The sequence below is a fragment of the Tenrec ecaudatus genome, chromosome 4, assembly GCF_050624435.1.
Source record: "Tenrec ecaudatus isolate mTenEca1 chromosome 4, mTenEca1.hap1, whole genome shotgun sequence".
Lineage (NCBI taxonomy): Eukaryota > Metazoa > Chordata > Mammalia > Afrosoricida > Tenrecidae > Tenrec > Tenrec ecaudatus.
This window is the reverse complement of record NC_134533.1, coordinates 72,900,479-72,916,250: the sequence shown is the minus strand read 5'-3', so window position 1 is coordinate 72,916,250 and position 15,772 is coordinate 72,900,479. Positions and strand designations below refer to the sequence as shown.

The window sequence follows — 15,772 nt, the reverse complement described above, 5'->3', positions numbered from 1 at the left end:
TCCAGCCCTGCAAGGTAGAATTCAGATCATGGTAGTTGGGGGGAGGAAGCATCCAGGATCTGGGGGAAAGCTGTGTTCTTCATCGGTACTACCTCGCACCCTAATTAACCCATCTCCTCTCCTAAACCCCTCTATGAGGGGATCTCCATTGGCCGACACTTGGGCCTTGGGTCTCTACTCTGCACTTCCCCCTTCATTTAATATGGTGTATATATATACATATATACATATACACATACATACACACACATATCTTTTTTTTTTTTGTATGATGCCTTATACCTGGTACCTTGGCACCTCGTGATCGCACTGGCCGGTGTGCTTCTTCCATGTGGGCTTTTTTGCTTCTGAGCTAGATGGCTGCTTGTTCACCTTCAAGCCTTTAAGACCCCAGACACTATCTCTTTTGATAGGTGGGCACCATCAGCTTTCTTCACCACATTTGCTTATGCACCCATTTGTCTTCAGCGATCCTATCATGGAGGTGTGCAGTCAATGATATGATTTTTTTGTTCTTTGATGCCTGGTAACTGATCCCTTCGGGACCACTCGATCACACAGGCTGGTGTGTTCTTCCATGTGGACTTTGTTGCTTCTGAGCTAGATGGCCGCTTGTTTATCTCCAAGCCTTTAAGACCCCAGTCACTATCTCTTTTGATAGCCAGGCACCATCAGCTTTCTTCACCACATTTACTTGTTCACCCACTTTGGCTCCAGCCGTTGTGTCAGGAGAGTGAGCATCATAGAGTTCCAATTTAATAAAAGAAGGTATTCATGCATTGAGCGAGTATTTGAGTAGAGGCCCAAGGTCCTTCCACCACCTTAATACTTAACCTATAAATATAGACACATAGATCTATTTCTCCATCCTCCTATATATATTTGCATATACATGTCTTTGTCTAGACCTCCATAAATGCCCAGCAAACTACTTATTTCTAATGACAAATAAATGAACGTGGATGCCGACCTCGGGCTCTGTGGCATTGACGAGAATTGCCCCTTTGAGGTTCTGAGGCTGCAGACCTCTATGGGGGCAGGCAGCCTGACCTTCCTCCCGGGAAATCACTGGTGGGTTCAACGCTGACCTTGTAGTTAGCTGCCCTCTGCTTCTCCGGCAGGGCCACCAGGGCTCTGTGAACCGACCCCAGCAGCTTCCAGTCAACAGTCACAAGCCCAGCTGTGCAGAAGGGCCCTGAAAGTCTTTGCGTCTGCCCTCAACCCAGGTGATGAGTGTCCCTCAGCGGGAGCCAGGAAGCACAGTGCTGGTGCTTGAAGCAACTCAGTCTCACTGCAGGTTAACCCAGGTTTCACTGGAGCGAGGGCTTATATCTCCCAGACCCTACCCCTGAGCTCCTTCCTCTCTCCCACCGTCCCCCCCTCTGGGGGCAGGCCGCTTTCCCAGGAGGATCCTGTGTTTTTCTGGCGCAAGCACGGGTGGACAGGGCTGCCGGCCAGAATCTGTTGTGGCTCATTTGGGGGCCCCGCCTGCCGGCCTCCCCGGGAAAGATGAACTGGACTGGCTTGGTGGTTCCTTAGTCTCTGGATTTCCCTCCCGGTCTGGATCCCATCCTTTCTGCTCCTCCGTCCTGGCGAATCTGGGCACAAGCAAAGAGACTCTGGACCCTGCTGGGCAAGGGACTAGCAGGCAGCCTGGACACCCGCAAGCCCAGACGGGGGCCCTAGTGTATCATGTGGGCATGGGCACTTCCCCCTGGTCACATTCCCAATGATCCAGGGAGTGGGCAGAGGAGGAAAAAACCCCACCCTGGCACGGCCCTCTTTAGACAGTATTATAAATAAGACTAGGGATGGGGGAGGGGAGGACAATGAAAGAAAGGGGAAGATGTAACAAGTTACTGCTGATTTCATTTCTTGAAATGGACTGTCAATAATCCAATCTCACACATCAGCTCCTGGAGGAGGTCACTGCGCTTCTGCCAAGACTCCCATCCTGGGGTTCTCAGCTCTAATTTTTCACATTGAATCACCCAATTTGTAAAAAATTTTGCTCTGTGCTTGTTTTGCGCCCCCAGCCATGACAGAACCAGGCCGGGACTCTCACTGAAAGGCATGTGGGGGTAATCCCTATGGTGGATGTTCATGACCTGGGTGCTGCCTGTCAGGTTACTTTAACCATGTCTGTAACTGTTCGGGTGACTTTAACCAGGTTTGTCTCTTCCACATGCTCCTGAGAGCAAGTCAGACCCATGTGCTCACTGCATCCTTAGCCCATGGGGCACAGCGCGCAGCAGTAAACAGCAGGTGCTCAAGCAACAGCTGAAGGAATGAAGTCTTCTAAGCAATAACACTGCAGGCAACTAGGAAGCAACACAGTCACTGAGAAGAAACAGTGTAAAGGCTTCACCATAAAAAGGGGAACGTGCACAGGTTTCCAAGGGAGGCAGACCTGAACCTTAGCTCAGCTACTCGCTAGAAGTATCCTGTAATGCTCATCCACCTCAACCTGGTTTCTTAATAAGCAGAAAATGGACAAGACGAAACTCACCTCTTTAGTTTGTTGGTGCTACCATTGCTCGAGATAAAGAATACGACGCCCAGCCACAGGGCCGCAGAGAGTCAGTATACCTGGGCACCGGAGGTGGGCCTCCCACTCCTTTCTCTAACCATTTCAGGCTACAGAGACACTGCTGGTCATCAAATTCCTTGCTTGATTCACAGGTTTTCAGCGCTACTGAACATCTGACGTGTATAGTACAACCACAGGCCATTTAATCAGGCATCACCATTCTTTCAGAACCTCCAAAGATTACATAAAAGAAATGAGAAAAAACGTCCTATAGTTTGACTACGAGCTAGAATTTTAAAAAAAACAAACCAAAAAAACAGCTACTTCAGATTTTCCTTTAGGAAAGCTTATAATCTAGATTTAGAAAAGACGCGTGTGGGTAGTTACGGGCCTTACAAAGCAAATTTTCGCTTTAAAAGTATTCCCTCTAAGCTGCTAAACAACCTTACAAGGCCCTTAACACAGACTCTCACTGCACGGAGCTTGTCAGATGTGTGCAGGCACACCGGCCCCAAACCGCACTGTCAGCATTGAGGACTCTTCTTACCTTATGTTCAAATGGAGCACCGTAGTAACCATCATTCAGCCCAAAAATGATCTCATTTTGGTTGCGAGCATGAATCTAAGGGGAGAGGGGAGAGAGCAGAACAGTCTTTAAGCTTTCTCATTCCAATCCAAACAGGACAGCTGAAGCAGGCCTGCAGCACCACTGACGAACAGGCTGGCTGCATCTAAACACCAAAAAACAAGTCACAAAGCATAAGCTCAGGTGATCAAATGAGAAGTTCCTGCTTTCCTCAGTTCAGTGCCCTCAAGTCAATTCCGACTCACAGTGACCCTATAGGTCGGGGCAGCACTGCCCCTGGGGATTTCTGAAACTAACCGTTTCCAAGAGTAGAATCTCTCATCTTCTCCAGAAGAGCAGCTGCTGGTTTCGAACTGCTGGCCTTATGGTTAGCAGCCCAACACATAACCAACCACTGTGCCACCAGGGCTCCCTGCATCAGTCAAAGTCCTCACAAAACTATCAAACCAGCTCAGCAGGTCTACCATGCCCACAGTTTCCACAAACACGAACAACTGTAGGACTTACTATAGAAAGGCTATTCTGAGTCAAAACAGGCTTCTGGGTGGATTCCTGAAGTAGAGGCGATTCAGAGGCACATGAAACATCCCCTGATCACACATGAAAACCATAAACAGCATAACATAAGATTAACATTATGGCTTATTTTCAAAAGGATAGTGCAGATATTAACGTGGACTTTGTCTGTCTACTACTAAACTGATTTAAGTATCAGTCAGTGCCATTCAAAATTCAAAACTGACTGCCACTGAGTCGATGCTTACTCATAATGAGCCTATAGGACAGACTAGAACTGCTCCTGCGGGCTTACAAGACTGTCACTCTTCACATGAAGAGACGCCTCATTTTTCTCTCTCAGAGCGACTGCTAACTCCTACACCACAAACCACCTAAAGTGAGGGGAGAGTCCGAGTGAACGATGGTGTCTTCTCTCCAGTCAAAGTTGGCAACAGGAAATCCCTGTCTCTCACATCTCCTCCAACTCACACTAAAGCAAAATTAGTTGCATGATCCTTCACTTACCTACATCATTTATTGAATTTAATACAACTAATAACAAAATACATATGCAATGATAAATTTCTAATGAAAACTAAAAAGTAACTGAAAACTATTTTCTGAGGAGAGAAAGCATTCTGAAAGCAGTTTCAAAACTAGAAGGAACCTGGGATTTTACAAACGGAATATTGTATACGTCTCTGAGGGAAGGGGGAGGGTTAAATACATCAAAATGCTGACAGTGGTTGTTGATGACCTATGCGATTATGCAAATGTTTCATTGTTTTCACTGTTTCTCAATTTCTCCAAATGGTCTACAAGGAGCATGTTTTAGTTTTTAAACTGGAAGAAAACAAAAGAGAAAGAAGCTTGGACCGCCTAGGCATAAATGAAAGGCGTAAGAGAGCAACGTTCTCCAATCGAAGCTTCATGAAGATGGGCACTGACAGGGTGTGCTGAAAACGTGACACGACATGAAAAGGAGATGGCATCAGGCTGGCCTTGGAGCCTGGTTCTGTGGTTTTGGTTGGAGTGGGCTTTCTTTTGGAAGTAAGAGATCAAAGTAACTTTTATTGAAATGACTTAACTAAGAGAATTCAACAAATTCATGATAAGAATGGTGAAGAAAAGGCTTAAATTTGTTAAGATTATTATCATTTAAGTATAATTTAAGAGTTTCTTTAAAAGGAAAAACTGAACTAATGAATTCATTTGCAACCTGAAGCCAGAAGAAGATGACTGTTTGTTGAAGAGTAACTAGACTCGGTCTTTGAAGTCCCAGGGCAAAGGTGACAATAAATTGTCCCGTTGTATGGTGACTGCTAACCACCAAAGCAGAAAGCATAATATTTACTAAAGGATGTCCTGTAGCTTAGTTACAAGGTTACCACTGTTCCTTTCCCAAGCATCCTCCCCTGACCTAATGTGTAACAAAGTCCCCTCCTTTCTGCATTCAGGGAGAGAGGTCGTTGTTGGACGGAGTCCACTGTCTCCTTGAACTTCATAGTCAATACAAATCCCGCTCTTTCCCTGCACCTGTCTCATGAATTGGTCAACGTGCAGCAGGCAGCCCCAAGCACCCGCGCGGCCAGGACAAAAGGTGCTGGACTAAAAATCACGTGAGCTGGACCCCAGCTCCGACTGTATCAGCTCTGGAACCAAAGAGCCCCGGTCTTGTTGATCGTGATAATTCCAGTATCTCGCACGCTACGCAACATTTAGTAACGAATCCCTGTTAATGGGCTCATTTTCCTTTAATGCCCATCAGTGAAATGCAGAAAACACTCCTTGCTCTATATTACAGGGGTGTGATAAAGATAAAATTACGTAGCTGAACGTGAAAATACATTTGGAAGGTAGACTTCCGAAAAGTATCAAGAAAAACTATAAAAACTATTTAAAAAGAAAGAGACAAACAAATAATTGTACCCAAACCCAGACAGCCACGCAGCTCAGGGGCTAAGACTGAGAGAGGAAGTCGTGCTGAGTGAAACAGCTTGCATTTCAGATCGTCAGGCTCCGCTGCAGGAAGGGTAGGTGTGTGGGAACGCTCCCTCCTGACCTACAGACTGCCTGCCCCGCTCGCTCTGTGGTGATTCTAATATGCAGACTGTGTACCACAGTGCTCCATTCATCTAACCATAACCTTGTGCATATTTTAATTCATGACAATATGCAAAATATTTTAGCCAGCTAATTAGTTAGTGGAAAAACCCACCGCAACTGAGTCAATCCCAATTCACTGGGTCTCGAGTCCATGGGGGGCGGGGGGAGAATATATGGTCCAAACCATGGAGCAATGACAAGCCTAAGTCAGTGACCTTCAGAAAGTCACTTAATCTCTCCAGGCTTCAGTTTTCTGACTAAATATCAAAGAAATGACCAGCACTCGCTCACAAGATCTTCAGAAGCCTCCTTACCATTGTACACCCCCAAGAGATTCCGTATCTGTACAAAGATACCCAAGCAATGAAGCAGAATCTGATTACTGTTATTAGTACAAAGTTCTAACCACCTGAGCTAAGCACAACTCTTCTTGTAATTAAAAAGGAGTTCAGAAAGCAGCATCTCTTAGGAACCAGAGGTCAGCATGGAAAGATCATATATTCGTGGCGTAAATCGTGTAATTTTCATTCCATGTAAATTCCTCCAAAAGAGAAGAGAAGTAAACACACCCTTTTTACAGGGGGGTGGGGAGTGGTGGTAATAGCAAAACAAAACACAAACCCACTGCCGCAGAGTTGATTCAAACTCACTAAGGCAAAAGAAGAAAAGCCTAACTCCCTGCCATCAAGTCAATCCATGGCTGTAAATCTTTACAGGGCCAGAAAACCTCATCTTTCTCCCACAGAGCTGCTGCTGGGTTCAAACTTCTGACCTTGCAGTTAGCACCCCAGTACATAGTCCGCTTTGCCACCAGGGACCCTTATTATGACTCCATTTAGGGTTTTGCAGATTGTAAATGTTTCCAAGCTGGGCAGCCTCCTCTTTCTCTCAGGGACTGGCTGGTGGGTTTGAAGTGCCAGCCTTGAGGTTAGCAGTCCATTTGCTGACAGCAACACCAGGGCTCCTTTTGGATGAGACCAGCAGGCTAAACTGCTGTTAAAGAATATATCTAATACATTACTTGCACTATTAATGATAGAAAGACATATAATCTTTACATGTGGTAAGCAAAATGAGTACAGATTTTTTATCGGGGGAGGGAAGAGAATTCAATTGCATCTTTGAAAGTAAATGTAGCAGAAAGTATGTTGTTGCTATGTGCCATCAAGTGGTTCTGACTTCTAGCAAACCCTACGTGTAACAAGAAACACTGCCTGGTCGCACGCCATTCTCACAAGTATTACGTTTGCGCCCATTATTGTAGCCGCTGTGTCAATCCTCTTGTTAAGGGCCTTCTCGTGGTAACGTGTCCAAAGTGCATGAGACAAAATTCACGTAGGCCCTCCTTACCTCTAAAGAGCAATCTCGGACTACCCTGCTTCCAAGACAGACTTGTTGGATCTTCTGGCAGTCCTTGGTACTTTCAATGTTCTTTGCCAGCCCCATAATCCAAGGGCACCGATTCTTCAATCTTTCCTCCTTTAATGAGCAACTTTCAGCTGCCTATGCAACAACTGAAAATACCGTGACCAGGCATAGCTCAGTCCTCCCAAGGAGCATCCTTGCTTTTCAACACCTCAAAGAATTTGTGCAGCAGATTTACCTAATGCAATGTGCTGCTTATCTCTTGACTGCTGCTTCCATGAGCATTGATTGTGATCCAAGAAAGATGAAATTCTCCCCTACCCCCATATTCTTAACAACTTCAATCTTCTCTCCATTTATCATGAGGTTACCTAATGGCCAAGTTATGAGGATTTTGGTTTTGCTTACAATTGTAATCTAAAATGAAGGATACAATCCTTGATCATCAGCAAGTGCCTCAAGTCCTCCTCACTTTCAGCAAGGAAAGTAGTGCCATCTGCACATCACAGATTGTTAATAAACCCTCCTCCAATCCTGATGCCACACTCTTCATGGAGTCCAGCTTCTTCTTCGATGATTTCCTCAGCGTACAGATGGAGGATCATGACAGGATACCACCCTGACGCACACCTTTCTTGACCTGAAATCATGCAGTATGCCCTTGTTCTGTTTGCACAAGTGCCTCTTGACCCATGCTCGGGTTCCAAATGAGCACCATTAAGTGTTTCAGAAATCCCATTCTTCTCAAGGCTAGTCAGTTTGTTAGGCTCCACATGGCATAGACGAGTGGGGGTTACCAGTGCTACGTCAGCTGGCTGACACACTTCCGTTTTTATTCCATCAAGTCCTGTAGCCTTGTTTTTGGCTGATGCTTTCAGTGCAGCTGGGATTTCTTCCTTCCTTGCCTTTAGTTCTTGCTCATATGCTAGGATGCTGAATAGATACCAACAAAGTATTGAGAATATTTGTAGATAATCTATGACTAACATTTTAGCGCTGCCCCTAGTAGCAGTAGCACAGGTACCACACAGAAATGGCATCCAATGCCAAGGGAGGGTGAGAGTTCACCTTGGGTCAAACACACACACACAGAGTATGGCATAACACAGAGAACGAGGTCGACCACTAGGCCTGGATCTAGATCCTAGCTCTGTATAGCTGTACAATATTGAGTAGTTTCTTAAAACTTTCTGATGCTAAAATTCCCATCTGGAAAAATGAGAGCAATAATACATTAACTTTCACAAGGTTGCCATAAACATTCATTGTAATAACCTGACTGAGCTGGCAAATAGGTTTAATTTTATATGCGTTTTGATAAATTGCCACTAACCCCTAGAACACTTTTTGTTAGTAGGGACTGTGGAGGTGTTTGGGGGCTCAGAAGAGTAAAATGATCAATTAGTTATATACGCCATGCATACAAGGTCCATGGGAGGGTCAACAGCTTTGTTTTTGAATGGTAGCCAAAAGGCTATTGGCTCACACCCACCAAGCAGCGCTGCAGAAGAAAGACATGGTGATGTGCTTTGAAAAAGATTATAACCCACCAGCCTGTGTGATCACGAGGTGTCGAAGGGATCAGGGATCAGGCATCAAAGAACAAAAAATCTTATCATTGTGAATGAGGGGGAGTGCAGAGTGGGGATCCAAAACCTATCTGTAGGCAACTGGACATCCCCTTACAGAAGGATCATGGGGAGGAGACAAGCCAATCATGGTGCAGTGTAGCAACAATGAAACACAACTTTCCTCTAGTTCTTTAATGCTTCCTCCCCCATGTATCATGATCCCAATTCTACCTAACAAATCCAGGTAGACCAGAGGATGTACACTGGTACACATAGGAACTGGAAACACAGGGATTCCAGGACAGATGATCCCTTCAGGACCAGTGGTGAGAGTGGAGATACCGGAAGGGTGGAAGGAAGGTGGGGTAGAAAGCGGGAACCGATTACAAGGATCTACACATAACCTCCTCCATGGGAGATGGACAACAGAAAAGTGGGTGAAGGGAGATGTCGGGCAGTGCAAGCTATGACAAAATAACACTAACTTATAAATTATCAAGGATTCATGAGGAGGGGAAAGCGGATGGGAGGGTAAAAAATGAGCTGATACCAAGGGCTCAAGTAGAAAGCAAATATTTTGAGAATGATGAGGACAACAAATGTACAAATGTGCTTGACACACAATGAGATAAAAGTTGTATGAGTCCCCAATAAAATGATTTTCTAAAATATATATGACAACTTAGCAAACCCTATCTGGAATGTGTCACTCAACGGGAGGATCAGATCCGGAGTCTTGGTGGCACCATGGTCTAGTGGCTAACAGTTCACAGAGATCGTGTTCTACTTCATCCCTGGGTGAGTGCTGTCTGGATCTTAAACACTAGTAAGCACTCCTCTAAGATGCAGCTATTGTTACCTCCTTGTCCAAGGCAAGGGTGATAACAGTGGAAACGGTTCAATGGATTAATGGACCATGCAAACATCAGTCTCCACGTGCTGAGACCAGAAGAATGGACCACCAATGGACTGTGAAAAAGATCACATTAGATGGTTGTGGGTGAAAAATGTGGAACAAAATACAAAATCATAAGAAAGATCGGGCTTACTGGTTGGACAAGGGCAGGTGGGACCCCTTGAGGTCTGGAACTGAACTTACACTGCAAAATCATCATCAATCGTTTATTCTCAAAGGGACAGCATTTATCAGATGACAAGTCTGGAGGGTTAGGAAAGGACGAATGGAAACAAACACAAGGAGAAAGCTGGATGCGTGTTGACACACTGAGAAGATTGCAATGGATGAGCTAAAGCAAAGTGTCTGTGAATTTGTGACTAGGAAAGTGATGATCTACTCCGTCAGCTTTCCCGTAATTCACAATAAAAAGTAAGAGAAAACCCTAGGAAGCAGTTCTACTCTAGAAGTCAAGTCGAAGTGCCTCGAGGTCAACCGTTTAGGGCCTGGGGGGTTGTTGTGTTTTGTGATTGTCTTAGGTCACAGGTACAGGAATGGTGAAGAATGGGTGACAATACAGATAACCCAGGAGCACTTGTGATTCCTATGCTTGGGAAATATACTAATTCTCCTTCCAAGGCCAAAAAGCAGAGCACTACGGAAGAGCAGTCCTTACTGAATTGTCAGATCCTAGAGGACAAAATACAGTCAGTCGCAGAAGCAGAACACTATGAGAAAGCATATCTCTTCCTACAAGGAAAAAGAAAGGGGGAGGGGGAGACTATCTTAAAGAATTAGTAGCTTAGGGTCTTTTCCCTTAAATTTCTATACTTTATGGTAGTTTTTAAAAAAAATCATTTTATTGGGGGCTCGTACAACTCTTATCACAATCCATACATCCATCCATTGTGTCCAGCACATTTGTACATTTGTTGCCATCATCATTCTCAAAACATTTCCTTTCTACCTGAGCCCTTAGTATCAGCTCCTCATTTTTCCCTCCCTCTCTGCTCCACCCTCCCCCATGAACCCTTGATAATTTATAAATTAATATTATTTTGTCATATCTTACATCATCCAACATCTCCCTTCACCCACTTCTCTGCTGTCTGTCAGTTTAGGGTAATTTTTTAAACTTGGTGATCTCTCCATTTTTTGCAATCAAGTAAGCAAATAAATACTGGTTCTCTATGATAGGAAATGTAGTCAAAATCATCAATAGAAAAGACAAGTTAACTAGATATGACAGCTACTTATAAATTGAAAATTACCTGCTGACCCAAGTATTTCAGCCCATCCAAGCAGACTTTCCATTCAATCAGCAGCTGGTAGACATCTTCCTTCCCACCCCATATCCGCACCACAAAACGAGACACAGATGTATCAAGATGGTCTGGCATTATTCCAAAATCAAGACTCCGCCACGTTGGATTCTGGGATAGAAATGAAAACATGAGTTAGAAAGACTCTAATTTGTTTACAGTTATTTCAATTAGACCGTTAAGTCACTTGTTTATAAAAATCATATGACCTCACATATACATTATACTACAAACGTCAGTGAGCCAAGAAAAGATTCCAGTTAACACAGCGAGTGATAATGGTAACTTTTGAACTTCGCTGCTTATATTACAGTTCATATGGTAAAACATTTGCATTCAACACATGTTACAAGTCAATATGTTGACACTGCCTTCAAAGCGTCTCCAACTTATTATTTGGTTCAAACCTCTGTAGAACTACATGGTCTCATGAAAAGTTAAGTAAGAGAATTATGCACAAGGTTAAAGAAGAGCACAGGAACGGGGAAGACACCACACAAAGACAGTGACGGAGCAGGATTTCATTAGGTCAATATAAGGAAGTCGGACAAAGAAGGCTCTCTGTGCAAAGCTGGGGAGAGATGCATAGAATTAAACTGAGCAGATCTCACATGACTTGCCAAATTAGCCGGTACTTTATTCTGTACAAGATGTGAGGCCTTTTGATGGATTTGATGTTAAAATGACAAGCTGTTTTATGCTTTGGCACAAACCTTATTTCTCATTAAAATCATCATTTACATCGCATTCTCTGAGAAGTCGAGATGCTTGGGGACTTTAATAGCATCTGTAAAAATGAACTGCAGTGCGTCCACTACTCACTCTCACCTAGTTCCCTTAGGAAAGGTTAGTGCTTTCTTTGCTAATCTAAATGCACAACCCACTTTTATCACACCAGCAGTTTCCACGGTGTGTGAGTCAGAGGATCCTCATATAAAGTAACAGTTCAGTCCTATTCCTGACCAAGGAAGATAGAGTGCTGCTGGTTTTCTAGGGGACACGAAACTTGCTGCTTAAGATTTTGTGGACTTAGTTGTTGACATTTGTGGAGAAGGGGAGACATAGATGACTCCCAGTTTCATAAGCCTTAAAATGATTTGTCATTTTTATTTATGTGTTGATATTTTTAACCATTTTATTAGGGCTCATATACCTCTTATCACAATCCATAAATACATCAATTGTGTAAAGCACATTTGTACATTCATTGCCCTCATCATCCTCAAAACATTTGTTCTCCACTTAAGCCCCTGGCATCAGCTTCTCATTTTTCCTCTCCCTCCCCGCTCCCCACTCCCTCATGAACCCTTGATAATTAATAAATTATTATTTTGATGTGTTGATATTTTTATGCTACTAAAATAAAAGATCTGATAGAGCAAGAATATCACCTGAATTGTTTTCCCACTAGGTCCCCAAAGCTTAAAAAGCTGGTAAATGTGAATGAGTGAATGAATGCTCAATTAGCTGATAGGGATGCTTGAAGACACTGGGAAAAAAATCAGTACACAGCACAATGATAATAGGAAGCATTCATGCAATTAGTTTCATACTGGATCCCACAAAAAGTAACTTCCAGCCACCGAAGACTTCACTCAAAGATCGAGGCTGCTGTTAGGTGTTCTCCAGTGGCTCCCACTCACAGCGATCCCGTGCCGCACAGAATGAGGAGCAGTGCTGGTCCTGTGTCAGCCTCCCCATCACCCCAAGGTCTGAGCCAGTGGTGCCGCGCTCGCCCTGAAGAACTTTTTGCAGGGCAGATCTGCATGCAATGACAACACCTGCCTCTTTGCAATGGCCCTCTGCTTTACCAAGCATGTGCCCAAGACAAAGTCTCGCCATTCGTAGCACTGTGTGCACAGCATCCAACACACTGTTTTTATTCTTCAGAAAGTCCATGATACATTTAATCTTTGCCAACACCACGACGCAGATATAATCCAGTCTTTCTGTCCATTATCTATTTTTCACATGCATATGAGCAACACGAAACTTGCGACGCCACCTTAAACAAGCAACAAACAGCATCACCGACATTGGGACAAATGAGCATTGTGTCCTCATCATACAAAGCATAGCAACGGCCAAATCACTTGGATGGTAACCTGAATCCAATCATAAGGAAACACCAATCAAATTAGAGGGGCTTTTTAAAAAATCTTGGCGCATATTTTTATTTTCTCTCTCTTTTATATACTTTCATTAAGGAATCTTACATCTCCTATCACAATCCATACATTCATCCAGTGTGCCAAACACATTTCACATTTGCCGCCATCATCATTTTCAAAGCATTCTCTTCCCACTTGAGTCCCTGAGATCAGCTCCCCATTTCTTCCCCCTCCCTCCCCAGTCCATCCTCCCTCATAAACCCTTGATAAGTTATAATTATTTCCTTATCTTACATCGTCGTCCTCCATCGCCCCTCACCTATTTTTCTGTTATTTGTCCCCCTGGGAGGGGGTTCTAAATTGATCCTTATGATTGATTCCCCTTTCTTCCCCCACCCTCCCCTAATCCTACAGGTGTCTGCACTCTCATTGTTGGTCCTGAGGGCTTTATCTCTCCTGGATTCCCTGTGTTGCCAGCTCTTATCTGTGCATGCTCTGATCTAATCCGATTTGTAAGGTGGAATTGAGGTCATGATAGTGAGCTGAAGGAAGCACCAAAGAGCTAGAGCAAAGCTGTATGTGTCATCGGTGCTATACTGAACCCTGACTGGCTCATCTCTTTCCTGTGACCCCTCTATGAGGGGATGTCCAATTGTCTACAGATGGGCATTGGGTCTCCACTCTTTGTCCCCTCCACCCCCATCCCCCTTCAGCTTGGGTATGGTTTTGTTCTGGGTCTTAGATGCCTGATACCTGATCCCATTCTTCCATATGGGCTTTGTTGCTTCTGAGCTAGGTGGCCACTTGTTTACCTTTAAGCCTTTAAGACCCCAGATGCTATATCTTTTGATAGCCAGGCACTATCAGTTTTCTTCACATTTGCTTATACACCCATTTTGTCTTCAGCATTCATGTCGGAAGGTGAGCATCACAGAATGTCAGATTGTTAGAACAAAGTGTTCTTGTGTTAAGGGAGTACTTGAGTCGAAGCCCAGTGTCTACCTTCAACCTTAATTCTTAACATATAGATATGAGTACATAGATCTATTCCCCTCTCGGTATATATGTATTTACATATGTACATGCTTGTCTTTAGGCCTCTATAAATGTCATTTGCTTCTGGTTCCTTCCTCTATTTCCTTTTACTTTCTAGAGGGGCATTTCACAGAACTGGCCCAGAGAGTGTAACATTGCCAGAGTCCAGGCTCACACACAAGAAGGCGAAAGAACTATTCCAGATGGAAGGAGAATGGAGACAGGGCAGCTGAAAACAGGCGTGATTCTGGATTGGGTCCTAGATAAATGTCAATATTTGAATAAGAACAGTAGGTTAGCTAATAGCATCCTATCAATGTTAAACAAAAACAGCCAAACCCATGCTGGTGAGTTAATGCCAACTGATTCTGGTTGGGCTGCTACCCACAAGGTGAGCAGTGCAGACCTACGCGCCGCTCTGCAGAAGAGCCTGAGGCCGTCTGCCCTTGTGGAGAATCACAGTCTCAAACCCCGCATGGGGTGGAAGGTTCCACTCTGTACTACAGGGTCCCTTTCAGTCGGAATTAGATCGATGGCAGCAAATTTAGTTTTGTTTTGCTCTATTTTTAAAATAAACTTTCGTTATGAATGAGGTCAAGGTTTACAGAGCAGATCCTGGTTTGACATCCAACAACTCACTCAGACACACTAATTCAACTTATCCACTGCAAACCCCCAGTGTATACCGATCCCTTAGCCCACTTCCTCCCTGTTCTTTGTTTTCGTTCTACCTTTCCCAGCCTGCTGAACTTGGTCCCGGGATAAATGCTTTTGTTTTTTTTTTTAATTTCAAATGGCTGATTTTCTAACACAGACATGTGTTCCATTCCAGAGCTGAAAGCAAGGACCATAGTCTTGGGGGGCGGGGGTGTCCCACATGCCTGTAGCTGACCAGCAAACCTGGTCTCTTTTATGATGGGGAGTTCTAGTCCACATTCTCCACCCACTCTATCCAGGGCCTTCTCTTGCGATCCTTCTATAGTAATTGGTAGTGGTAGCCTGGCACCACTCATTCTTCTGGTCTCAGGACCATGGAGACTAATGTTGGGGTGATCCATTAGTCCATGGGAATAATGATTTCACCGGATTTCCATTGCTCTTCTTTCCTCTCAACAGGGAGAGGCCGTAAGTTGCACCTCAGATGGCTGCTCATTGAAGACCTCAGTCCCCACTCACTAAATTAGGCTGCAGAACACTCTCTTTGAGAACTGCATTATGCCCGTCAATCTTGTGGTTCCCCAGACTCTGGTCCTGCTAGCTCCCGGTCCACTGACTCAGTCCATTCAGGTGCTTTGTTAGGCCTAACAAGTTTTCCGAACTTTGTTCCAGGTATGCTCTCAGTGGGAGAGCTCTTGCCTTCCATGTGGGAGACGGGCTTGCTTCCCAGCCAATGCACTCCCAAAAACAGCCATCTCCCATCTGTCAGTGTTTGTTTGTGTGGTGTTGTGATGCTAAAAACTTTCAGAGAAGCTTCCAAACTAAGACACCCTAGGGAGAAAGGCCTGGTATGAAGAAAGGCCAAAAATTGGTCAATGGGGGGTGGTGTGTGTGAGAAAATCCTATGGGTGAGACTAGACTATTGTCCTATATAGTGCTAGGCGAGAAGCCTCCTGGTGGGAAGGCAACAGTCATGGAAATGGCCGGGAGGCAGGCAGAGGGCAGAGTTCTTTTCCTTGTAATTGCTGGGGGGGGGGGGGGGGGGGGGGAGAAGAATCACCATGAGTTGGATCTAATTCGATGTCCACCAACAACA

The 15,772-nt window shown here is 44.5% G+C and overlaps 1 protein-coding gene across 5 annotated transcripts in view; it reads right to left on the bottom strand.

Annotated features, from left to right (window-relative positions):
• Positions 1 to 15,772, bottom strand: part of UVRAG (UV radiation resistance associated) — a 276,222-nt gene that overhangs the window by 215,386 nt on the left and 45,064 nt on the right. For 4 of the 5 annotated variants that reach the window (XM_075546292.1, XM_075546294.1, XM_075546297.1 and 1 more), the window contains 2 exons: positions 10,823 to 10,984; positions 3,078 to 3,152 (listed from right to left, as the gene is read on the bottom strand). In XM_075546292.1, coding sequence (XP_075402407.1) covers positions 3,078 to 3,152; positions 10,823 to 10,984 — 237 coding nt within the window. The remainder of the gene's footprint in view (positions 1 to 3,077; positions 3,153 to 10,822; positions 10,985 to 15,772) is intronic. The other variant, XM_075546293.1, reaches the window with a different exon arrangement.